General features: G+C 36.2%; 1 protein-coding gene across 5 annotated transcripts in view; it reads left to right on the top strand.

The window, feature by feature from the left end:
* The window catches only part of pde1a (phosphodiesterase 1A, calmodulin-dependent), a 105190-nt gene extending 78615 nt beyond the window's left edge, over positions 1 to 26575 (top strand). For all 5 annotated transcript variants that reach the window (XM_082176680.1, XM_082176679.1, XM_082176681.1 and 2 more), the window contains 13 exons: positions 4935 to 5048; positions 9208 to 9390; positions 12905 to 12971; positions 13071 to 13187; positions 17471 to 17611; positions 17814 to 17914; positions 20461 to 20586; positions 20709 to 20810; positions 22085 to 22205; positions 22601 to 22682; positions 23631 to 23745; positions 23831 to 24018; positions 25004 to 26575. In XM_082176680.1, the coding sequence (XP_082032806.1) occupies positions 4935 to 5048; positions 9208 to 9390; positions 12905 to 12971; positions 13071 to 13187; positions 17471 to 17611; positions 17814 to 17914; positions 20461 to 20586; positions 20709 to 20810; positions 22085 to 22205; positions 22601 to 22682; positions 23631 to 23745; positions 23831 to 24018; positions 25004 to 25272 (1726 nt within the window). In that variant the 3' untranslated portion in view covers positions 25273 to 26575. The remainder of the gene's footprint in view (positions 1 to 4934; positions 5049 to 9207; positions 9391 to 12904; positions 12972 to 13070; positions 13188 to 17470; positions 17612 to 17813; positions 17915 to 20460; positions 20587 to 20708; positions 20811 to 22084; positions 22206 to 22600; positions 22683 to 23630; positions 23746 to 23830; positions 24019 to 25003) is intronic.
* Positions 26576 to 27244: the final 669 nt, after the last annotated feature.

Raw genomic sequence — 27244 nt, 5'->3', positions numbered from 1 at the left:
CTCCTGCCCTTTTCCTCAGTCACTCTCCACAAGTCAGATGGAGTCCATCTCCCTCACGCGCTTTCATGCACTCCAGGTAAAAATAGGCCCTGATAGGTTGACATGTCACTCCAGAGCTGTTCGCCCCTAGCTACTTAACCAGAACCAGATTCTGTCTTCACTTATACTGGATAAACCTGCTTGAAACATCTTTATTTACATTACACATGTTTGTTTTAAAATGTAGATTCAAGCTTTAAATGTTATTATAATTTCTCCTTTCCCAGCATTATAGAGTGGTGCAGGGATGACATCTTTTTTATAGGCCAAAACTCGGAAACTAGCACTTCCGGTTCCATCGTCCTGAAGTCAATTGGTTTTTTGAATGGGTTTTTGGTTAAATGCTCGAAAGGTCTGTGGTGAACACAAGCTCAAGATATTTTCATGTTTTATTCTATCATATACATCAGTAATAACCTCTTGTGATATTTTTAAAATATTTTACTTGTCTTGTAAAAGGTGGTTGCTATTATTAAGTGGGACAACAGAGGTTGTTGGGGACATTAAACGTCATAACATCAAACATGTGAACTCATCTACTCGATAGTCCGCTTTTACAGCCTTGTTGTGTTTAGAATCGTGCTCTTGGAAACTATTATAACTCAAACTTGCAGGGAAAATGTTTTTAACAAAGACTGAAAGAGTTGTCAGAAGCTTAGTGGTGATAACGTTGAAGTCATGCAACTGTGATGTAGATCGTTTTAGCTTTTGACTTCTGCCGATTTATGCTTCAAAATTCAATATTTGTGAAGATTATCACGATGAACAAAATGTGTAAGAATAATAAGCTTTTGTTGATTACAGAGCTTATTTTCTGCAGTAATCCGAAAGTCAATGGAAAAATCCTATCGGGTTTTTGTCAAGGAAACCAGGGCGATGCTAACTTACAGGTTGGCCTACAAATATACGTCTTCCCTGCACCACTCTATATCCATTTGATGGTTATTTTCCCAGGAAAATGTAAGCTTTTTAGTTGTGGCATTATCAAAACATTGCTCTGTTTAAGGTACTCAACCAATGGCGTTGTTTTGGGGCAGTGCTATCTTTTTGGTCGACCAATGGCAGATGGGGGGGAAGTTCTCGGGAAACCTAAGTCATTAATTTTCCTATTCAGCTTAAATTGTAGTTGAAATGAAGATTTATATCCTGAGAAAAAGATCCCAGTAATCTAAAATGTTCAAAAGATGTGTCATCTTTGCAAATCTTTACACAGTTAAAGACAACACCTGCAATCCAAATTCAGATATCTCAAATATTTAATCAGATTCCTTTAAGAGCAAATTAATTAGTTATACTATCCAGATTAATTAGCCTAATATGTCAACAATAGTCTAATTTGTGTCTGTCTTTCTTAAGCCCCGTTCACACTGCCAGCGACACGCAGCGACAAAGCGACTTGATCCCATTCATTTCAATGGAGCGCTGGCGACTTCCGGCGACAAGAGCGACATTGACCGTTGGCGAGAGAATGTGGGCGTGTCAAGCGACACGAGACGCGCGACAAAAGTTCAGAAATTTCAACTTTATGCAAATGAGAAGCGATTTTCGCGAGCGACAACCAATAGGAAAGAAGACTTTCAGAGGAGCTCAGCTCACGTCACCGTCTCGAGTGCAGGCAAGACAGAAGAGTTCGAGGGCGATTTCACTGTTTTATATGATTTGACTGTAACCACATACATGGATATATAAAATGATGCATGGAAAAGAAACTGTCGACAGTCTCAGTGAGTTTAATTCACACATTTAGTTCGAGTGTTGTAATTATGATGCAAGTTTAGCACTGCTGCAGATCATTTTACAGTTTCCCCTGCATTATGTTGACTATTAGGGACAAGAAAATTGATTATTTGTCAAATTCGAATGACGTTTTAGTAATTTATGACAGTATGAGTTAATCTGTTGATTGATCGATCGTTAATCCAGTAGGCTAAATTATTTAATCCACTGAACACTGCTGTGGTAATATAAAAACACTCTCCCAAAAGCATACTGTTTCTTTTGAGCCTAAATCCTAGTCAAATTAAAATTATATTGTTGTATATTTCACTTGTGATGGTATTTTGTATAGATATGGCCAGACGTGCAGTCTACCAGTCACATTAGAGCGACAGCACTATGAACGCCCACAAGCGACTTCACAGTACAGAGACTAGCGACATGCAGCGACAAAATCGCTGGCAGTGTGAACGGGGCTTTAAGGACTTTAGGAGAGACATCTGAGAACTCATTTTGTCTCCTGAGCAATGAAAGAGACACCTCTGAATAATATTTTCCTCTGGGACAGAAAAACCTTTCTCTCCTTGAAATGTAAAGTCTCTGTCATTATATCTTGGTTCTTTTGCTCCGTCATAAAGCATTTCTTACCCCCGCTCTCAGTTTGAGGTGATGAAGTCCAATAATTTGACAAAAGCATCATGTTAAAAGAGCCTCACTAGGAATATCAAACCCACATTTTCACAGGAACAACATAAAATCTTCTAAGGGTAATTCGTTCTTTCCAGTCACATACTTGACAGACAAATTGTAACGAATGCAAGAATGACTAGCTTGGTTTTGAGAGCGCTTTGCTGTGATGATTTGCCTCATTTTCACATCAGATGTTATTCTGATCCACCTCAGACTACAATCAGAGTCAGACATCATTCCAGATCCTATCGTGACAGGAATTGGAAATAGCTAGAAGATGATGTCAGGCCAGACTTCAGGAGAATACTCATCAAAACTGAGACAAACAACATGCTCTGTGTTCAGTGTTGTTCCTCAGGTTTTGTTATATATATTTTTTGCAGTAGTTTGATCAGTAATTGCAGTTTGTTTTCCTGCTGTTGTTTGTCTTTCATCCTGTAATTGCATATCTGAGACAAGATGAAGTTTAGGCGTACATGTTAGCAGTTTGAGTTTAGGCGTACGTGTTATCTGTCAATAGCACGCTAAGGAATGAGTGTTTATTCAAGTTGCTATGCTAGAGACCACTGTCATAAACAAAAGAGTGGCTGGGTGATTGAAAGCAGACATTAATCAGAAGACATTTGGCCATTTGAGATATAACTGTGCCCACTTGTCCGATTAACAGAAGTGTTACTTATCCTTTCAGTGGAATACCCATAATAACTCAATGACAGACATGCTTTACATAATTTATGCTATATACCAGAGAAGTCTTTTGAATGTGTATGTATGTACTTTTCCAGATTTTCAATCAGACAGTTATATCTGTTAAAGCCACAGATAACTGCCTAAGTATAAACCCTTGTTTTTGCGCAGTGAGTGATTGACAGGTGAGTGGGCGGTACTTCAGTGTTGTCTGGGAATCATCAGAACGGATTAGCATTTACCTTACCAATGAAATACATATGGCACATATGTTTTCAACAATCTTCAAATGTGGTTGAAATGGATGAATCTTGAGGTATTTTGGACCTCGAGTACCTGTTTATAGTGTTGTCCCGTTTCAGTGGGTTTCTGTAAAACTGGTGATAAGATTTGAGATAATATGTGGTAAACCCTACAAAGGATGGAAATATCCGAAATCGTTTTTCAGTCCCCATGAGGAAAACAGCTTATAAATCATACAGAATGATGTTTTTTGAAAATATAAAAATGCAGAAATGTTTCTGTGATGGGTAGGTTTAGGAGTAGGGGATGATTATACAGTTTGTACAGTATAAAAATCATTATGTCTATGGAATGTCCCCATAAAACATGAAACGTGTGTGTTTGTGTGTGTGTGTTGTTTACATTTTTTTTGTAAATATTGTGTACAATTATATTTTATTTTATTAAAAGGATAGTTCTGTCATTATTTACCTGTAATTCTGACATGTATTAATATTTTATTTCATTAAAATATTCGGTGTGTCATTTTTATTATGATGTATTTATATTTATGTATTTTCTGTGCTTTCATCATGTTGCAGTGTGTAAATCATTCCCAGGCTATCATTTCTGAGGAGCGATAAGAGGAATATTGTTCAGAAAACAAGGAATGGGAGGCAGTGTGTGATTGGATTACATGGAATTCATTACTCTCAAATGTTAACTTCGTTTTTGACCTACATATTTACAGGGTTACCTCACATTAACTCTGCCAAGATATTGGCTCTGCTTATTCAAAATACAAAAAAATCTTATTGTGAGTGCCATGAAAGATTAACCGAGCGTAGCGTTTTGGCACATGAGATTTGATGATTAAGATGCTGATGAACTGTAATCCTTTATTTTATTTGTTTAATGCTCTTTGTTTTCTTGTGGGTGTGGAATTGGCAGTGTCTGTCTCGTTTACCCATTTTGTTTCTTTCATAAAACAGATTGTGTTTTCCTGTCATGGATGTTTTAATTATCTTTGTTTGTGTATCTGTGTGTGTGTGTGTGTGTGTTTATTGTTGGCTTTCAAGGAATAATTCACACAAGAATGAAAATTTTAATCATCATTTACCAGCCATGTCATTCCAAACTCGTATGAATTTCTGTCAGAGCTGCTTTTTTTCTTTACAATGAAAATAGACGATGATGTGGCGTTTGGAGCCAAACTCAGGAGAAAGTTATGCAAGTCTATGAGGTTGAATAAATGATGTAAAATTGCGAACTATTCCTGTAACAAATAGTGTAATGTCAAATAATAACATCAGTGATGAATAACATCATCACTGTCTCCTCTCCACCAGTAAGCTGGTGTGTGGTGGGCGTTCTGGCGCAATATGGCTGCCGTCGCATCATCCAAGTGGATGCTGCACATTGGTGGTGGTTGAGGAGATTCCCCCTTCTATGTAAAGCGCTTTGAGGTCTCAGAAAAAAAAAGCGCTATATAAATGTAACGAATTATAATAATTATCAGTGCTTTCAGATCAGATGTCGAATTTTCATGAATTGAAGCTCTGACTGTTTTTTTCCTGCAGATTGAGATGTCTGGTGAAGCAGCTGGATAAGGGGGAGGTGAATGTCGTAGATCTGAGGAAAAACATTGAATATGCCGCATCAGTTCTAGAGGCAGTGTACATCGACGAAACTAGGTGAGTGAACATTTGCCTTTCACAGTCCCAGAATGGGGTTGAAATAAGTGACGCTCTTCAGTTCTTTAGACCACATATGCCATTTTAGATTGGTTTTAACCACTGGTGGTATGTGACAGCAGGCCACTTTGTAAATACAATCGAAATGCTCAACAGCTGCAGTACAGCATATGCCTGTAGCTATGTGTGTGTAGGTTATAATTAAGATAATCACTGCTTGATGAAGTTTCTGCAGTCACTTTAATTTTAACATATGAGTTCATTAAATATTTGAATTAATTTAATGTCATTGTAAAGTTTTTTTACCGGACGAGCCCCCAATTTGTCATAACCCGGCTCAAAGGCCATGACAAATGCGAAGAGGACACGGAGAATTGCCAAAAATAAACATATTTATTATAACAACTTAAACAATAAACTAACAATTAACAATATAGAGTGTGTTAGTCAGTAGCATCAGTGGTGTAAATGTGGATGAGTGACTAGAGTGACGTTTTGGTGTTGAGAAGCGGTAACAAAACAAAATATAACAAAACAAAGGTGTGGTGCTGCTGCTAGCCGGAGTGGAACCGAATCAGAGAGAGCGCGAAATCCAAAGAGCCGGAGTATTTATCCTTCCCACAGTGTCTAGCGCAGGTGCTGCCAATCTGGATTACGGGCACTGATACCTTCCGGGACAAAAGGAGACTGTAAACTGCCCAACACCACACAGTTAAACACCTAACCATGCATGACCGTCACAATTACACACATATCAGTTTAGCTTCTACCAAGGCGATTTATAACACTAGAGATTTGTGAGTTTGGTAACACTTTAGTTTAGGGTCCAGCACTATTAACTAGTTCCTTATAAGCATGCATATTACTAGGACATTGGCTGTTTAGTAGTACTTACAGTATAAAGCACATATTAATGTCTTATTCTGCATGACCATATTCTACATCTCTTAATCCTACCCAATACCTAAACTTAACAACTACCTTACTATGCTAACTATTCTAACTTACTAACGCCGTCAGCGTTTTTACAGGTTTGTGTTTTTGAAGTTTGCGTTTGTCAAATTTTTTTTTTTTTTAATGTCAAGGCTTGCACCTTGGAACCTATTTCAAGGTTTGCGTTCTTGAGCCACCAGGTACTGTTGTTGTGCGAATGAGTAAGCCAGAGCGCATTAAGGGTTTTCTGTTAGAACTGTGTTGTGTTAGCGGCCCTGAGTTAATAACTAATGATCTTTGCAACGGAAGTGAATCAGTCAAAACTAACTTTAGCTGGATAATAACTTAATTCTAGAGCTGCTATAAAGCCAAAACAATCTCTGTTACTTTAATTTCCTATTATCACTGTAAAGCTGCTTTGAAACAATCTATATTGTTAAAAGCGATATATAAATGAAGGTGACTTGACTTGACTATTAATAAGCAGTAATTAGGAACTTGAGGCAAAATTCGGAGTTAATACTAACAAGAATTGGACCCTAATCTAAAGTGTGACCATGAGTTTAAATATTTTACAGTTCAGCTTTGTGTTTTTACACATTTTAATGAACATAGCATAAAATCCTGTGCAATTGTGCACCAATGAAACACAATAAATAAAATGAAAGATGTCTGATTGGCTTTATATTTCATATTTAAGTTCAGACAAAAGTACAAAAAGCCAACAGATAAAAACTTGATGGATTTCGCATGATTTAGACAATATTAAATGTCTCAAAAAGGTACAGTTCTTTTCAAAAGTTTGGGGTTTAAAAGAATGATTTTTAGAAGAAATTAATGCTTTATTCAGCACCAAATCAGCACATTAGAATGATTTATGAAGGATCATGAGACACTGAAGACTTGAGTAATGATGCTGAAAATTATAATAATAAAACATAAAACAGCTATTGTAATAATATTTCACAATATTACTGTTTTTACTGTATTTTGATCAAATAAATGCAACCTTGGTGAGCAGAAGAAACTTCTTTCAAAAACATCTTAACCACCTGAAACATTTGAACTGTGTATGGAATCTGCTTTTAACATATTTTATTCAAATGCAATTAAAACCTGACACATACTTGGCTGATTTAGAGAGAAATACTAAAAATGGGACAAACGGCATCCTACAGTATATGGATTTATTGGATCAATTCTGACTTGTGCAGGATGATCATGATTGAATTCTCTCATGGAAAAGGGGCAACGTATAAATTGCACTAGCGCTCTCCCTCTGAGGATCGAGTCTACCCTTTTATTGTTCAAGCATTCTCATCTCTATCTCCTGCAGTTAGAAGGAGTGTTTTTCACATTCGTCTGAAGTGAGACATGCTAAGAGTGTTCATGTTCCTCATCTTGCTCCCCGCGGAAGTCAGCGGAGCTGTGCGTCCCATGGGCCCTTGATCCTAATTAACCGAGACCTAAAGCTCTGTCGCTCTGTTTATGCTTCACATTGACGTGTACAGAGCGCTAGCGTTGTCCCACTAGAGCCCTGCCAGCCTCTCGTTTGATGGACTTGTGTTTAGACAGACTCGGCTATGGCTAATTACGTTTTCCTAATGACAGGCACAGGATGTATTGCCATGGTAGCAGCTTTGAGCAATTTTAGCTTGTTACTGAAAGTCAGAGAATATTTGTTATGATAACATGTCGCATTTCCTGCGCCGGTCGGGCTGTCTGCGTAAGACTGAGCAATAATAGTCGCTATTCTTTCTGCCGCATTCATTTCTCTGGAAAAGCTTATTTATTTAATCTTATGCCAGTTGCTTATGCTACTTCAGCGTTGAATGCTGGCTTTTTCTCTAATAGAGCAAGTGCAGGATCAGTCATGGCACTATGAGAAAATGAGCATGTGCCTGTGGAGATGTTTTCTTGCTTTCTGTCTGCACATAAATATCACCTTCAGTGCAGAACATCAAACTGGTGTGGAGCTCCATTTGAGTTTGAGTGAATGTCACGAAAACATGTACAGTTCACAATATACTGTATATTATACTTTATTCCAGGTTTTATGTCAAAATTAAGGAGGATAAGAATAATAAAAATAGTGAGCACCACAACTGTTTTCAACATTGATAATAATAATAAATGTTTCTTGATCAGCAAATCAGCATATTAGAATGATTTCTGAAGGATCATGTGATGCTGAAGACTGGAGTAATGATGCTGAAAATTCAGCTTTGCATCGCATGAATAAATTACATTTGAAAATATTTTCAAATGGAAAACATTTATTTTAAATCGTATTATTTTAATGATACATTCTCAGTTGTTTGAGAGTAAAATGCTAAAATATGGGACAGACGGAATCCTATATGGATTTAACATGTCGATTCTGCCTTATGCAGGATGATCATATTTTTGTTGTATCATAATTGAAAATTTAATAAATAAAAATGTTGACAGTTATGATGTCAAAAGTAATGAGCTGCCAGTACACAAAAAACAACAACAACCAAACAAAAGGTTGAATTATGATCAGTAAGATCATGCATGTAAACACACAGTGTTACAATGCAAATAACTCTTTTTATTTTACACACATTTTTTTATTTCTTTTGACTGGTGTGAAATATGACTGGGACATATTCTTGACAGGTTTTGTGAAACTATAAAAACCTATTACAACCCACAGACAGAGCCAAAAATATATCCCCTAAACATGGTAGTTTTAGTCTTTACACATCGGTTATTACACATTCCAGCGATTGTAACACCCACCGACGCACATTTGAATGTAGGCTGCAGCCTCCTATGGGTTTTCCCACTCTGTACTTCTGACTTCCACTGATGTTCTCTGACACTGTGTCTAGAGCACAGATTCCCTGTTGGTCAGTACAGGTCAGACACATGCAGATATAGGTCAACCAGCCTATAAGTTTGTCAATGCTGATATTTATATATAGCATTATTTACTTTTATATATTTACTCAGTATTAATATTTGAAAACAAAATTATCTTATTTAATGGGGTTAGGAATCAAGAACTATTTCTATTCAATTCTATTTATATATAAAAAATTAAACAAAAAAAAACACACTGCAGCCAAATAACTAGATTGCAAGACTCTTCTACTGCACAAACTAGCCCACAATATTGATCTGGCTGCCGGCTCTTCACAGCAGCTGCTGTTGGCTCTTTGGAGTGATATCCTCTCTGAACGTGTTTGCTCTTCTCTAGGCGGCTTCTGGACACCGAGGATGAGCTCAGTGATATCCAGGCAGACTCTGTGCCCATGGAGGTGCGAGACTGGCTGGCCTCCACCTTCACCAGGAAGATGGGAGTGGTGCGCAGACGGCCCGAGGAGAAGCCCCGGTTCCGCAGCATCGTTCACGCCGTTCAGGCTGGGATCTTTGTGGAACGGTATCTATTGATTTTGATAATGAAATACTTGCTTACAATAATCCATTGTGATTTATGCTCAATTAATCATTGTCGGTAACATTTTACATATTTATTAAAGTGATCACCAAAAAATTATTATTCACCCTGATGTCCTTCAAATGTCATTTGAAGAATGTTGGTAACCAAACAGTTTCGGTTCCCATTCACAGACTTCCATTGTATGGACAAAAAAATACAATGAAATTCAAGGGGAACTAAAATTTGTTTTGATTCCATTCTTCAAAATATAACTTTTTGTGGACAGCCATTCTTTAAAATTCAGAAGAACATTCTGTGGAATGAACATTCTGTTGTCTTCATTCAGGACAACCATTCTTCAAAATATAATCTTTTGTGTTCAGCAGTAGAAAGAAAAACATACAGGTTTAAAATGTCATGAGGGTGAGTAAATGATGACAGAATTGTCATATTAGCGTGGACTAACCCTTTAACATTCTGCCTTGACATTTTCACCCAGTGAGCTGCCCACGTAGGCAACATAATTATGCTGTCTCTTAAGATAGCTCACTTTGACAAAATTAGAAGCCAGCTTTAAATGTATTGTTCACGGAAAAGACAATCCCAGAATGCATTGCACCAAGCTTTGTGAACAAATTATTCCAAGATGGCATCATGGCAGATGAATTGAGAAAAATGTCAATATACTTAGTTTTTATTTTGTGCTGAAAAGTTTAAATGTTTGTGTAATGTTTTAAAGTTAATTTCTAATATACTTTATTGGAATGTCATCTTAATGGCTGGGAAACATTCTAACATTGAAGGGTTATGAAACACCCTGTTTCAGCACCGGTTAGTTCTCGCCACAGTTTTGAAAAATGCTACGAACAGCTTCAGATTCTGTTTTATTTCATCGAGTTGAAAGCATCAAGGCTTCCCACAAATGCATGCTGCAATTTACCATTACTCACAACAAAATCGGCACATTTTGTAAGCTCACCGTAAATTACACAAACACATACATATCCTGTGACAGCTATAATTTACTGCACAAATAAATGCACGGCTGTTCACATTTGTACTCTGCACTGATAATATATGTGTACACGCTATTGTATGTTTAATGACTTTTAAGGGTTCTTTTCCAGCATTTTCATAAGCCATTTGATCAGTGAAATTGGGGCCGTAAAGACACTTAATGTGCATGAACTGCGTTTGCGTCGAAGACTCAGGGTCTATGGAAGAGAATTTCTGCAACATAGAATCTCCTACAAAGCAAAAACAAACACTAACTTTTTATCCATTAATACATCTCTCACAGTTTGAAGGAAATAATTAAGGAAATTTGAAGGAAAGTGAATAATTAAGCGAGGCATCTTCTCATTGGATAAGAACAACACACATAACTGTTAAAATTGCAGAAGAATGTAATAGACTCCAATTTTGTCTTTGAAGGCAGCTGCTTATGTAGGCTGTAGTCAGCAATGCGGCACACCAGGTTTTGAGACAGAGCCTTTAAGCCTCTAAGTGAGTTTAAATCAAACAGACAGTCTCATTTCACAGACCTTGCATTTTTCCCCTAACTGGGAAAATGTCTACAAGATTACCGACACATAAGACACACACTGAAGGGCTTGTTCCGCATATTCTTTTCCAGTAACTAAAAATGAACATCTCGATCCATTCCATTTGCATTGCAGTCCTCTTCTCTGTCGCATGTACCCTCATGTCTGAGTAATGCGCGTGAGCTGCCTCCCTCATTTCCATGGAAACTCCTTCAGAATGTCATAGACACCTGTTGAGCTTGAAGCGCTGATCACCGCGTGTGTGATATCGAACGGATATTAGGGGCTCTCTTGATGAATAAAGACATTCAAATGAGGAAAACATCTGTTATTTTGTAGTTAAAAAAAAGATAAGCCAGACTTTCATAAATGTGTCCTGGACAAAGTCAGACACTTTGTTAATTATAATTTGACTTTGTACACAGTGGCCATTTATATGAAACTTAATATAATATTCCATTCCAACAAACTAAATGAAGAATACATCAGGGTTTTAATTTAAGTTAAATCTATATTGTTTCAAAAAACAATAAAATATATATATATATATATATATATATATATATATATATATATATATATATATATATATATATATATATATATATATATATTCTTATTTTTTTTAATCAAACAAGATAGATTGATTTAATTTCTGTCACTAAAATGATGTCACTAAAAAATATTTGTCATGAAATGGATGGATTTTTGTTATAAATTGGAATATATAAAAGACAAGGGCCTTGATGATATATTATGATGATTAGTGGTAGATGATGGTATAAAGTAAAATTGTGAAATTATTCAAAATTCATCCAATAGTCACATAATTGTACGGAGCCCCTAAAGGGACATGGTGATGGGGAAAAAAATGTGATTGAAGGAAAAATTATGTGTCATTGCTTTTGCATTCTTTTGCAGATGTTTTTTCTCAGGGGAACGCAAATGTTTTGTGAGGGAAGGCAAAAGTTTTGAAATATTTTTTTCCCCTCCAATCTCATTTTTCCCCTACCACCATGTCCCTTTTGGGAATATGTATAATTGTGACATTGTGATGAAATAAAACCTATTAATATGATTTCAGTCTTTAACATTTTTGAGTCCAATAAATTAAGACACTCGACAGAGACATACAAATGTTCTGCATATATGAACTTGTTAATTTTCCAGAATTGGCATTAATTCATTGAGAGCTAAGAACACTGGATATGAATTTGATCATTATGTACTTTTATTTTGGAATATGGACTGTGTTGAGTAACGTGACGTTTTCAATATGATGTGCTTTTCCACCCTCATTTAAAATGGAAAGTCTTAGTGTTATGACCTGCTTTTCTTTATTTTTTTTCTGATTATAAAATGTTCTGTGTTCTGGGAATACAGTTCTGTGAAGATTCTAAATGTAGATGTGTCACATTTGACTTTACTGCTGCTGTCAAAAACTTTTCATATCTTAAACACTTCCATAAAGCCCCATTTTACTTCAGACTTTAGTAAAACCATTCTAATTGTGAGGAACAATTTAATGATCTTATGTTGTTTGTCACTTATGGTATAAGCGCAAAGGGGTCAAATCGTTTATCTGAGGTCCACTCAACTAAAGTCATAGTGTAAAGTTAACTAAAGTTTTTTTTCTTAAAAAAAACAAAAAACATTGCATCATTCATGAAGTTATTTTACCCCTTTTTGACCCTTAGATGTAATCTGGCTATTTGTCCTTTTTAGGCTTCAGTGTAAATAAATAGTTTATGCATAACATCCATTAAGCATTTTTTTTTATTTTTTTTTATACAGTAGCACTGCAGAACTCCCCAAAAGTGTTCAATGTCAGCTACCCAAATGCAATTTTTACATGTGAATTCATATACATTTGTTAATTTTTTTTTTACTGAAATATACCATGTTAAAAATAAACTTCAGCTGGTAATCGAAAAAAAAAGACATCATGGTTTGTGTGTGCATGTTTGCAGAATGTACAGAAGAACATCCAACATGGCAGGGTTGACCTATCCACCATCTGTAATTTCAGTTTTAAAGGTACACATTATCTTTGCATTAGATTATAACATGGATTTAGTTTATTTCCTTAAAGTTTTATATCTGCCACCAATTCATAGGAGTCTTCCTACTTTTCAGGATGTTGATAAATGGTCATTTGACGTCTTCACGCTCCAAGAGGCGAGTAGCGAACACGCTCTGAAGTTCCTGGTGTATGAACTGCTCACCAGATATGACCTGATCAGCCGCTTCAGGGTACGAGAGACTGCACAAACCTGACACACACCAAAACTGAGATATTAAACACATTGCTTACTTTGGATTCTTACTCATACGCCCATAGGGCAACTCTCATACTGCCACTGAATACAATTTTATCTGTCATTAAATTTTAATTTCATTTATTCATTTAATTTAACCCATACACTTGAACTTGTTCCCTTTTTCGTGCTCCATGAGGACTGAGGCTTTCAAGCTTCAAAATGAATGCAAAAGAACCGTATCAAATATCATAAATGTAACCCATATGACTTGTGCACTATATTCAAAGACTTCTGAATTCCTACTATAGATGGTATGCATTGACGTCACTTTTCCGCCGGGACACGCCCCCTCAGCAGGACTGAGTGGCAAAACATCTTGCAGCATGACTGGATTTAATAGGGGAAACTGCAAAAACGGGAGTAAAACAAATGATTATCTGCTTAAATTGAAGGCAATTGGACTCGACAGTGTTCTTTTCTACTTACCAAAGAACCAGTGGTCCATGGACTTTGACATGTGGCCAGGAATCAGGTTTCCTGACATTTATATGTACCTGATTTAGACGCCGGGGAAATACATAAAGGGAAGCCTGTGAACCCAAAGCCTTGCTATAAAATAAAATAAATACAACATAGGTAAAGCTAATTCCGGATGATCACTTATATCATTGCTATATCGTCATATCACCCAGCCCTAAAACTTGTTAAAGCACCAAGGCATTATAGATATAACATTATGACTTCATGTAAAGCTGCTTGGAAGCGAAGTGTATTGTGAAGCTCTAAGAAATTTGAATTGATGCTTGGTTGTACTTCAAGATGGGATAAAAGTGACATCAATTGATATTTTAGTTGTTCCTATATATTTTGCAAAAACGTTTAAAGTTAATCAAATAACTATCAGCTGTTACCGTCATGCAGACAATACAGAGTTAGATTAGACTGAATCTATTTAATAACTGCTTTGTGCTCCCATCTGTTTATCTATCTAAACTTGCTTTGTAAGGAAAACTGGGTTTGTCTAACATTATCCTACCATCTTCCTTTGTAGAACACAAGGCTCAGAATGGATGTTTTTTAATAAACGCTGACGTAAACTTTACAGTTACGGTACGCATAATATAAGATGGTAAATATTTAATTTATGAGTTATCAATACAATATATAACCTAGGGTATAATTTTACCCCAAAATCCGACCTGTCTGACAAAATGTTAACTGCAAATCCACGTTTCGCTGCCTGGATCCAGTTGTTTCTGCGAATTGCACCGATCCTTTTGCTTCTCTTTTCTGTAGCTTTCATAAGTCTGTCAAAAGATATCTCCGATTACTTGTTGAATCTATTTGTACAGTCAATCGCAAAGCACTTTCCCATTTTAAATGTGTTTTGTGTGTTTTTCGTGCCATTCAAGCTGAACACCAACTTTGCCACTCAGTGGGTGTAACCGCAGTGACTCCTGCCTACTGTGACATCATGTGCATACCCTCTATAGCTCTGTTTGAGAAAAGACTGAAATTCAAGTTGCCATTCACTGGTAATCTTCCCCGCCTCCAATGAGCTGTTAACCGCTGGGACTGAATCACTGAATCTGTCCAATCATACTGTAGAATCAGTTCAGAATTGAGGACTCTGTAACCGAAGTTCTCTATGGCCCAGTTTACACCTAGTATTAAGATACGTTTTTGTTAATTGGATCACAAGTAGACGAGGAAGACATTCCCGTTTACACCTGGTGTTTTAATCCGTCTCTTTTGTCCACTTTCAACCACTTCTGTCCTGATTTCTTCGAGGGGAGGGTCTATGGGCGGTTAAATGCATGGTTTTTTTCAGATCTGTCGATCTAATGGACAATATAAGCATGCGCAATTTTCATATTAACGCGACTAGAGACGGCGGAAAAACATACGGAAAGCATCAGCTTTCATTTCTGTTCTGACAGCTGCAAGACCAGCCGAACGCTGTGAGTGTTAGAAATCAGGAATGGTGAGAGAATATTGTGCTTGGTATGTTTTTCGTCTTCAAACCAAATTTGGGTCTTCAGCCGAGAAAGTTTATATCCTGTCTAGCTAGCGCGCTTCCCATAATGTTTACACATTAGGTCAGTAAGCGGAGATAGGTGGTCTTTTATGATTGTTCTAACGCATTCAATCACATGAGCATCTACACTACTAAAGCAGTCCAGTCGAATGTGTTTTCGACTATTTCTATTAGTGGTCGAAAGTGGACAAGCTCAAACCGTTTTAGACCCTGTTTACACCTGTATTTAGTGTCATCCACTAGTGATCCTATCGACCAAAACACATCTTAATACCAGGTCTAAACAGGGCAAATAACTTAATCAATACCAGATCAAATGATCAATTGAAAATATCAAACTCAGTAATGATTCGTTCACAAATCATTCATGACACAAAGCTGTTGTATGGTATCAAAATACTTTTTGGATTACTTTTATGATACATTTATGGTGCCTTTGCTTCATTTTTTAAATTTGAAAGCTCCAGTTTCTGTTCTTTGTAATTGCATAGAAAAAAAAGTAACAAGCACATCATGTTCTCTTTGTGTTTAATGGAAGAAAGTCATACAGTTTTGAAACAACATGAACGTGAGTTGTTATGTGAACTATGATTTCATCCTTTTGGAATTACACCTTTTTTTTTTCTAACCAAAGTTGGTGTTGTTTTCAAAGCATACATGTTATTACCCTGTAACAGGAGATTTATATGTGATATACTATGAGGCATCTGACATTTTCCATCCACTCTCTTTCTTTGTTTTTCACCATTGTGTCAGCTCTCATCACTTCTTACCCTTTTCACAAGTGCGGTGATGATAGACTCTCAACTAACACACACACACACAATTACAATTTAAATGCAGCAGACACGCATTGCCTGTGTTTGGGTTTAGGTGGTTAGGTATGGAGTCCCTGTTGTCCGTGTGATTACACATGCATATTTCGCGGCTGAAAACTGTTCCCTTACAGGAAGCCTCTCGGTTGCCTGTAACATGCTCCATTAATCTGCTGTGGCAGGACATTTAAAGCCTCAGACTGCAGCTTGAAGGCCCATTCTGTGTCTCTATTCCGGTTGGGAATCCAGAACTAAAGCCAGTTTTTCTCTTCTTTAACACAATGGGTTTTTATGGTTTTGAAAGAAGTATCTTCTGCTCACCAAGACTAAATTTATTTGATCTAAAATAGAGTGAAAACTGTAATATTGTGAAATATTATTACATTTTAAAATAACAGTTTTTTGTTTTAATATTTTGTAAAATGTAATTTATTCCTGTGATGTGAAGCTGAATTTTCAGCATCATTACTCCAGTCTTCAGTGTCACATGATCCTTCAGAAATCATTCTAAATTATGCTTATTTAGTGCTAAATTATTATTGGTGCTCAATTATTAATAATAATTATAGGATATTATTATTATTATTATCAATGTTGAAAACATTGCTGCTTACATTTTTTTGTGGAAACTGATATTTCCAAAAAAATAAATGTTTTTTCTTTGAATAGAAAGTTCAAAAGGACGTCTCGGTTACGTATGTAACCCTTGTTCCCTGAAGGAATTTTAATCAGTTTTGCCATCACTGGAGTAAATTACATTGTACAATATATTAAAATAGAAAACAGTTATTTTTAATCAAATAAATGCGGTCTTGGTGCACATAAAAGACAAAAACATTTTAAAAAATCTTAATTCCAAACTTCATTAATATATTGAATTAGGTTTTTATATTTTCAGTTTTAATTTTTAGTCAAAAAAGATTAAATATGTATCTTTATCTTTAATTTATTTTATTTTTCAGTTTTAGTATAGTACTTCAACTAAAACAGTTGCAAAGCAACATTTTACAGTTTCTTTTGTAATGTTATAAATGTCTTTACTGTCACATTTGATCAATTTAATATGTTCTCAATAAATAATATTCATTTTGGTAGCAATTTATTTTACAGTCCTATTTCGCATTTACATACAGTTCTATGTACTTCTTGTAGTAATGACACTAACTGGGTAATGACTAGGTACTAACCCTGAGCCTACCCCTAAACCTAACCTTAACCCCTGTTGTTACCTTATATTAACCAGTACTTTCTTAAGTAAGCACACTGTAAGTACATTGAAAGTGCACATACTGTAAAATAAAGTGCAGCCTTAATTTCTTTCAAAAACATTCTTACTGACACCAAACTGTTCAACGGCAGTGTGATTGAAATGCACAATCACAAGCACTCTGGTTTTGTAACTGGGATTGTTCTTCTCTGTAGATACCAGTGTCCTCCTTGGTGTCATTCGTGGAAGCTCTGGAAATGGGCTACAGCAAGCACAGAAACCCCTACCACAATCTGATCCACGCTGCTGATGTCACGCAGACGGCACACTATCTGATGCTCCACACTGGCATTATGGTGAGAGCGCTCAGCGGATTCTGTATGCATGTCTCGCACTGACAAAACAAATATGACATCTGTTTGTAGTCAATACGAGCTGAACGCTTGAGGTCTTAACTTGCAGGTTAATATGCGCAGCTGTTGAAATGCGTTTTAATGATGTTGAATGATGGTAATGATGATTATTTGGGTAATGGTTGACTGGTCTGCTCTCCCACAGCACTGGCTCACTGAACTGGAAATATTGGCCATGGTGTTTGCTGCTGCTATCCACGACTTTGAACATACTGGAACGACCAATAATTTCCACATCCAGACCAGGTGTGTGATGACCTCCTATAAAAAGCAGCCAATAATCTCAATAAATTGTCCAAAATTGAAATAAGCTGCCGTAATGATGCTCCGTGTTTTTGTATGAAGGTAACTGTTATGAAAACTAGCTTTAGACCAGCTTCCAAACACACCATCACATCAAGCCTTATGATCTAGAGCAGCGCTATTTTAGTTTTATTATTATTTTATTAATATTTTGAATCAGAACAAGTTCATTTTCAGTCATTTCATTATGTGCTTTTGTCTTTTTAGGTTTAATTTATTTTTATTTCAGTTTTAGTAAATTCCAGTCAATAATTTTAGTGCTTCAACCTTTAATGCAAACTTTTCCAATTTTCGTTTAGTTTAAGTTTTTCTAATAAATATGTATATTTTATTGTATTTTAGCTTCATTTCAATTAACACTTAATATAAATGTTTTTAATAGTTTTAGTTTACAACAATAACCCTGATCTAGAGCAGATTTAATTAAAATGTAGATATAAGCAAGCTTATTTTTGTACCTAAGCTGTTTATTTCTCAGTACAAACAGAATTATTGTTGATTTTATATTTTAAAAAGTTATTTTTATTTCGTTTTTTTTTTTTTTTATATGTTTTGTATTTATTACTATTTAAACATTTTCCCATTATTAATCAGTACTTATATAATTAATATTAATATATATTTATTTTTATTTTTATTTTATAAAAATACTCTCATTTGACATTTATTCATATTTATAAAATATTTATAATATTTGTGTGTATCATTAATATTTATAAATAGCATGTATTTTGCTTTACCCACCAATTGGGTGATGGATATTTGTACTAATGCAAGCTTATCACAATGCTATTATGGAATTGCCTTCTCTGTGAAGGATGGATGTGATACTGTCTCAGAATCTCAGAAACATAATGATTCTACCTACCATTTGGAACGAATTGAATGCATCTGTTATGCATTAGAATGCTGCCTGCGTAGGTGTGTGTGAGAGTGTGTGTTTATTTATAATAGAGAGAGAGAATCCACTGGTCATATTTCTAACACAGTTTATCTTCCTTGTGGTGGGCTATCGTGGGGCTGAGAGCGGAATTTATCATGTTTTCAATTAATCTTCAGTGGCAGAATCTACGTCAGAATCTACGTTCATGTTGTTGTTGCTCTGTGTTGGTTCACGTCAGGACGCATATCTTTTTCACATTAATACATGCCAAAGGATCCTTGAGAAGATCGTTTTACAGCAGGCCTCATTTTGCATGACAGCCCATAGCAGACATCATTCTTCGAAGAAGTACATCACAGCACTTGCTTTTGCAACAGACAAAACCCGATGGCAAGGACGGAGCTGCAGTATACAGTGATTTTGAAGGAGCGCTCCATCATCAGTGAATTATGGGATACAAGGCTTGTGTGATGGGGAAAAAATGGAGCCATTACTCTTAATGTCTCTGATTACAGCTGATGTTCCACCTTATCTTGTAGTTCACTTCAGATTTACTCCTCAAGTGAATGAAAAGCAAATCTCCTGAGTACTGTCTGTCACTCACTGAATAAAAAGGATTTTCTCTGCAGTATATTTGAACTTACAGTAAGAGATAGTAGAGTTCTTCGGGACTTTATGTTCAGAAAAATAATTCCTGTTCTTATTGAGAAACTTTTTGGCTACAGTATATAGGGTTCTTGAGGTACGGAGCCCCTAAGGGGACATTGTGGTGGAAAAAAATATGAGGTGGGAGGGAAAATATGAAGTCAATGATTTTGCGTTCTCTCGCAAATGTTTTGCGTTTCCCGGAGAAATGTGTAATTCACTGAGTTTCATGAACGCGATAAAAAAGTGATTTTTTAAATCTTTATAAATCCAATTTCTTTTTTGCATGTGACACAAAAGGAGGAAATATGAAAATGTCTGAGCTCCATAAAATGAAAGTATATAGTGACCCAAACCAACCAACACACAAATTACAAGCTTATGGTGAGAAATGTGCAAAATGTGCCATTTCACCATTAGTCTCATTAACAAAGTATGCAAAAAAATTAATAAAAATCTAATATGTTCAAGTGCAACCATGATCGTGTGTTGAATTTAAAGGTGGCCCTTTTAGATCTGTCATGCCAATTTTGACATCAATGCAATTGGTTCTTGTGTTCTTGTGTGTTGAAAAACTCAGCAATATTTTCAGTGAAAAAGAACATTTAAATGTCGTTCTTTTCACTACACAAAACTTCAAAAGACTTGAAAGGTACTGCATGAGTCATATCTACTTTCAAGCTATTTTTATGGAGTTTTTTTTTGTCTTTTGAAGCTTGACAGCCCCTGGTGACAATAAGCTTTCAAATACTGTAGAACATCTTTTGTGTTCCACGAAAGAAAGATAGAAAGTCATACAGACTTGGAATGACATGAAGGTGAATAAATCATGAAGGGATTTTTTTGTTTTTTTGTTGGTGTACTAACCTTTTAAAAAGTTACTGCAATGGCATAAAGGTGTCAAAGTAATTGGAAAATATAATAGGACATTTTTGACTCCTCTTCCTTTGCTTCTGCACAGATCAGAAGTGGCCATCCTGTACAACGATCGCTCGGTTCTGGAAAACCACCATGTGAGCGCAGCCTACAGACTCATGCAAGAGGATGAGATGAACATCCTGGTCAACCTCTCAAAAGATGACTGGAGGTACGCTGGGGTTTGACACTCAACGCTGGGAAACAATGTCCTCGGACGTCCCGTTCTGGTCTGTTCTGGGACAGTGCATGTGCTTTGAGTTCTGATGAGCCGCTGTGTTGTGCTTCCCACAGGGAGCTGCGGACGCTCGTGATCGAGATGGTCATGAGCACGGATATGTCCTGCCATTTCCAGCAGATCAAGACTATGAGGAACACCCTGCAGCAGCCGGAGGGGTGAGTCCTGTTCTCTCTGAGCGTTCGGGAACATGAGCGTGTTAATGAATGAATGAGTGTGGCGGTGTCTTCCTTATGATAATGTGTCACACTTCTTGCATAGTACCCATTACAACTGGGTGGTATGACGTACAGTATTATGTATATTGAAATAAATGTGTCTACTTCTAGGGACTTTTCTATAGCTTATTCATTCTTTTGTTATACAATATACATTATTTAATTTTTTGTTCTTGTGTCCGTCAAGCTCCAAACAGATCATTAAACAGGCTCATAAAATTATTGAAAAAAAGCCAACTAGAAGTCCAGGATGTATTTTCCCGATTCATGTGACAAAAAGCATTTCAGATCTATGAGGACGTTCGTCCTCTTCATTTTGCATTTCAAATGTGTGCTTCTAATGCAACAAATCCTTTGTTTGGTTGGCAGAAATTATTTTTAACAGGACTTCAACTGGAGTTATTTTAAGACATTTAAATTTCACATTTAAAGTTTATTTTTAAATTAATGTTGTGTCTGCCTAGTCTATTTCTGTCTGTCTTTTAATTGTGGACTTTTTGCCAAAGTGCCAAAGACAAATTTACATAATATAGCAAATAGGCCGTAAAGTAAAAGTGCAGTTCAAAAAAGCCTCTTATTCTCAACAAAGCTGCATTTATATGATCAAATACAGTAAAAATACAGTAATATTGTGAAATAACATTATAATTTAAAATCTTTGTTTTCTATTTGAATAAATGTTTCCTGTGCTGACAAAGCCATTACTCCAGTCTTCAGTGTCACATGTTTTGACCATATCACAATATCTAAGATTTTATTAGATTTGCATATATATTGTATTTGTTATGAAATAAATTTGTTATTAGTACTTATTTTTTATTTATTCCTTTGGCATATAATTTTTTTCCCAAACTGACTTGGGTATTAGCAGCTAAATGCTGCTGCCTAGAGATGTTTGCATAAGCTCAGCAATTCGGCACTCCGGTAAAGTCACGTCACGTTTATTTATATACCACTTCATACAATAGATTTCTTAAAATCAAGCAGCTTTACAGTATTAAACATGAAAAAAACAGTGTCAGTGTCTCTTTCAATCAGAATTACAACATTTTCTACTATAAAGCTGCTCTCCAGTGTGTTGTGTTAAGACACAATCCTCCCGTGTCCTTTGTTTGCGAATATGTATGTGTGTAATTTATGGATTCATAATTTGTTTACAAACTTTCTATCTTTGTATCTGACTGATGAAGCTGTGATGAATGTATGTCTATCAGAATGGACAAGGGTAAAGTGCTGTCCCTGATGCTGCACGCGGCTGATATCAGTCACCCTGCTAAGGGCTGGAAGCTGCACTACCGCTGGACACAAGCCCTTATGGAGGAGTTCTTCAGACAGGTACACACATCATAATATTTATCTCCAATAACACAAGCAGAACTCCCAGAGAGACACACTTACTACAGACACAAACATTATCTGGGTGAACTGTAGCAGAAAGTTCAAATCCATTGAAGAGCTTATGCAGATGCAATGTAGTAGGTAATCAAAATTATAAGTTATATTTTTGAATTAAACATACACCTACCAGTCAAAAAACATAATTTGTTTTTGAAAACTTTCTAGCAATTTTTGAGTGAAAATCCTGTTGGCTCAGAAATCACGGGAACATGATGTCTCTGTCTGCTTCTCTTTTCAAGAACAAAGAGGGAAGAGCAATGTTTTATTAGACTGTTCACAAGGCTTTGAACCAGTATGAGTAATTCTTTCTGGTTCTTTTATTGTCTCTGCAGGGTGACAAGGAGGCAGAACTAGGGCTGCCGTTCTCTCCACTATGTGACCGGAAAGCCACCATGATTGCCCAGTCTCAGATAGGTAAAACTAACACACACATGCACATGTGATCTCTGATAGCCAAGGCCATGTTTGGAACAGCACTCACATACTACTAATATTATCTCTGCGGTATATACTGTAGTATGTATGCTTGCTTACTTGGCAAATGTAATGTATGGAATACACAGACAATCTGCTACATTTGCCAAAAGAAGCACACTGCATGGAACACTATCCCACAATGCAATGCACTCAACTTGACCTATTTTCAAGGTTGATGAACTAGAAGCAATATCAGAATTTTATAGAACCTATTTTTTCTTTTCTTTCAGAATGCTACTTTTTCTAATCTTTACCCTTAAATTTGAACAGTAATATTAATACTTTGTAAATTGAATAATATTTTGATTTTCATCTCTCTACTGTGCATATATATATATATATATATATATATATATATATGTGTGTGTGTGTGTGTGTGTGTGTGTGTGTGTGTGTGTGTGTGTGTGTGTGTGTGTGTGTGTGTGTGTGTGTGTTTTAGTTTTTTAAATATATTTATTTTAGACTTTTCAGGATAGCAATAAAAATAAATGGATAAATAAATGTCAAGTGTCTTTTTTTTTGCAAGATGGAAACTGGATGCCACTCATGAACATCAATGTATTCTATGTTAAAATGTGCATATTTATTACTGTAGAAATGCTGTTATGATCTATACTGTAACTATGCTGTTATGAACATATCCATACAGACGTGCTTTCAGTCCAGTCATGTTCAGCTCTTTACTGCCATCAAGAGGCTGCTGAGACAATAACATGCTCTCTTGTAATATTTAATGGAGCTCATAAAATAAATGTGGTTTCATTTAATGCCACAATAACTACAGGTGTCTTGATTGAATCAAAACCCATTATTTCTAATGAGTTTCTAGCTAATTAAATGAATGACAAAGGCTTCTAAACAAACAACATTGTTTTTCCTTCAAAGGGTTCATCGATTTTATCGTCGAACCCACGTTTTCTGTTCTGGTCGACACCACAGAGAAGATTATTAGTCCTCTCATAGAGGAAGCTGTAAAATCTGGGGGTGTCCGCAGGTCAAGGTGAGGTGATGGTCACATGTTCATCAGGGTAAAGGTGTTTGATTCGGGGATGATAATCTGTCTGTAATCTGCTCGTGTGGTGCAGTTTGACGGGTCGGGGCTCAGCCGCGGTGGTGGAGGCTGTACAGAGACACAGCGGTCGGGGTTCCAACGAGGAGCAGGGAGCCACTACAGACTACTCTCTGTGCGGCATCGACCTGAAACATGTCCGACACCTGCTCTCTGAGATCATCCAGAACAACAAGGAGCGCTGGAAAGAGCTGTCTGTTCAAGGTGTGCACGCATCTGTTCGTGTTTCTATACAGTCAACTCTTAGAATAAAAGGTTCAATGGGGTTCTGTATAGAATTCTACGGTTCTTGACTCAATTTTGAAAAACGTTTTCATGCCAAAAAGGTTATATTAAAGGAGAAGTGTCTTAAAGGGATAGACCCTCAACTTGTTCCTAACCTGTTTGAATTTCTTTCTTCTGCTGAACACAAAAGAAGATATTTTTTTTAAATGTCACACACATACACACACAACAAACATGTTGTGTTTATATATTTTATGGGGACTTTCCATAGACATAATGATTTTATACTGTACAAACTGTATATTCTATCCCCTTACACTAGCCCTACCCCTAAACACAACCCATCACAGAAACCTTTCTGCATTTTTACATTTTCAAAAAACATCACTTAGTATGATTCATAACTGTTTTGCTCATGGGACCAAAAACATCATTTTGGTAATAAATGTCACAATAAATGTCATCTTTGTGGGGACATTTTGTCCCAATAATGTAGGGTTTACCAGGCAAATCAAACAAAAGTCATTGAAATAGCTCAACACAACAAATGTTTCAAGTGGTTTCCCCAAATTCGACTGAAAATGCAACTTTTAATGACTTCTGCAGTTTCAGAATTATTCATCCCCCTGAATAGAATCCGTCACAACAGCACAAATCTGCAAAACAGATGTTGTCTGAACTTAACAAATCTAGTCAGTTCAGATATTTCATGTGTTCTAGCTCAAGCACACCTGGTGCAACTAATGAAGCCCTTGATTAGTTGCATCAGGTGTGTTTGAGCTAGTACTCATGAAATATCTGAACTGACTAGATTTGTTGAGTGTTAGGTTTTAGAAATAACATAACATAAATAATGGAAGTTAAACTCAATTGGATTTCTTTAAATGATAACACAGCTCTTCATCTCAGCGCACGGGGATAATATGGTATCCCAGATCTGATCTCACTTCCTGTCTCTTCCCAGAGTTGGCCAATAAGCAACATGAGAGAATGTCAGACCTGGAAGAGGAGTCCATGAGGAACACACAAGTCACACTGTCCCGCAGCAGTCCAGCCAGAGGGAGTCTCGACTCGGAGTCAAAGTCCCTGAACGAAATCAACAACACGGACTCGACTCACTCTTCCCAGGACTCTCTGGACCAGAGTTCCCAGTCCCCTTTGGAGGGACTGGGCGACGGTTCATCAGAGGAACACAGCTCAGAAACTCTGCCTTGGAACGGTAAAACGGCCTGACGTCTCACGAACGGTATGGAGCCTGAATGTTTTTAATCAGAAACAGGATGATGTACACAGCATTGTCCTCATTGTATTGTAATGCTATTATACTCTCGGGCTCGGAGGGATAATTGTGCAGACGAACGCACAGAATGTCCACGGAGCGACTCCTAGAGACGGTAGTGTGCAGTGTTGTCATGGCGACTGTGTTATTGCTGGAGACAGACCTCTATCATCCCTTGAGGAGGATTTAGCAAGTCCCTGAAACGCAACCTATTTGCTTCCCGGGCTTTTTCCTGTTTGTTCAATTAGGTTTTTTTCTTTTCTTTTGTAATTTGTTTTCTTCTTTGTTTGTAGACTGTGTCGTTATTTATTAAAGATTACGCAGCTACCCTTTGCACCACAATTAGTTTCTGTATTTTATTCTCGATACGGTCATGCTTACCAGCTCTTTGCGGCACATTAGGTCAGAATGACTGGAATATTTTACGTACTTCATTCTGGCATGATGTGTCTCTGTAGACTTATGAATATTATTCCCTCCAATATCCAGAACAATCAATAAAGAGCTTTTTTTTTATTATTGTAGCATGACACGTATAGTATGTGCAGCTGTAAAATTTTAGTAGAACATGCCGCCTATGAAATCATGAGCCAATTTTTACCTAACAGTAGAGGTACATGTCCTCAAGGGGGCGATATTTCATTTTAACAAACAACGTTGATGTCCCTTCAATCACGCTCTCTGAATGAACAGAACTGTGTCCCTTTAAATCCATACAGTATTTTAGTACAGTGTCTAAATAAATGTTACATACATTTGGCTGTGTTCGGAATGGAATACTAATTTACTATTCACTGAATACTGTGCAGCATGTACTGTTTAAAATAGTGAAACAGAATGCATTTTGTAACAATAAACATTTAAAACAGTAATATGCTCTATTTTGCATTTACAATCTAGTTTTGTGTAAAAACATGTTAACATTTGGAAGCTAATATTGCATCCTTTTCATGACACTGGAAATGAACAGGTTGAATTAAGCACATTGCATTGTGGGATACATTATTCAGTGTATACTGCTCATTTGGCAGATGTAGTAGATCATTTCAGAATACTGTGCTCTGTATACAAACTTTATTAGATACTACAGAAACTGTAAGAGTAGTATGCTTTTCTGAACACAGCCATTCTCAGAATCTCAGAACATGCTAAACATAATGCTACCAAATCACTGTATCATGTTTTATAATGTTTATGTGAAAATACAGATTTTTTTTTTTTTTGCATTATATATGACATAAATGGCCGAAAACAAGATTTTTGTCATTTGTATCTTATTTCAGGTCTGAGGTGTGGGCTGATGTAACACTTGCTGTCGTCACCTACACACACAGAGGTTGAAAGCACATTTGAGCTCAGGGTCGGTTAAATTGTAAAAAGTAAGTTTATTAAACAGAAAAGCATCAAAAAAGAAGACTACATCTCATGTAGTCAGGAATGACAGAAACACCTGTAGAATATCTGTTGAAAATTTTGCTTAAGAATTGTTTTTTAAGGGTGAAGCATTTACATTTTTTGCATTGACATTATTTTTATTATAATTAAGCACATTTGTCCCTAATTCTGCAAAGAATTCGCATCCGTACTGTGTGTGTGTGTGCGTGCGAGCGTGCATGCATGCGTGTGCGTGTGTGTAAAATCTTCCTTTTTCGATGCAATGATTTTTATTTTATTTATTTATTTTCTTTAAAATTAAAACCATCATAAATTCAGTACAACAAATACCACCATAAAAACTGTACAATACATGTATAAAGTATAATTGTAAGTTTAATATATCAAATTTTTTTTGCATTCATATGAATTGTAATGGGGAATTTTAATTGTAGTGAAACTGTCATCATGCAAAAACAGCCTTTATTTTTTATGCAACAAAATTTATTTCATTTTTCATTTTTTTGCGGGAAATGTACCTAGGCATTTCTT

This window comes from Leuciscus leuciscus (genome assembly GCF_965113295.1).
Source record: "Leuciscus leuciscus genome assembly, chromosome: 7".
Lineage (NCBI taxonomy): Eukaryota > Metazoa > Chordata > Actinopteri > Cypriniformes > Leuciscidae > Leuciscus > Leuciscus leuciscus.
Note: the sequence above shows the minus strand (reverse complement) of the source record. Positions and strands in the feature narration are given on the sequence as shown.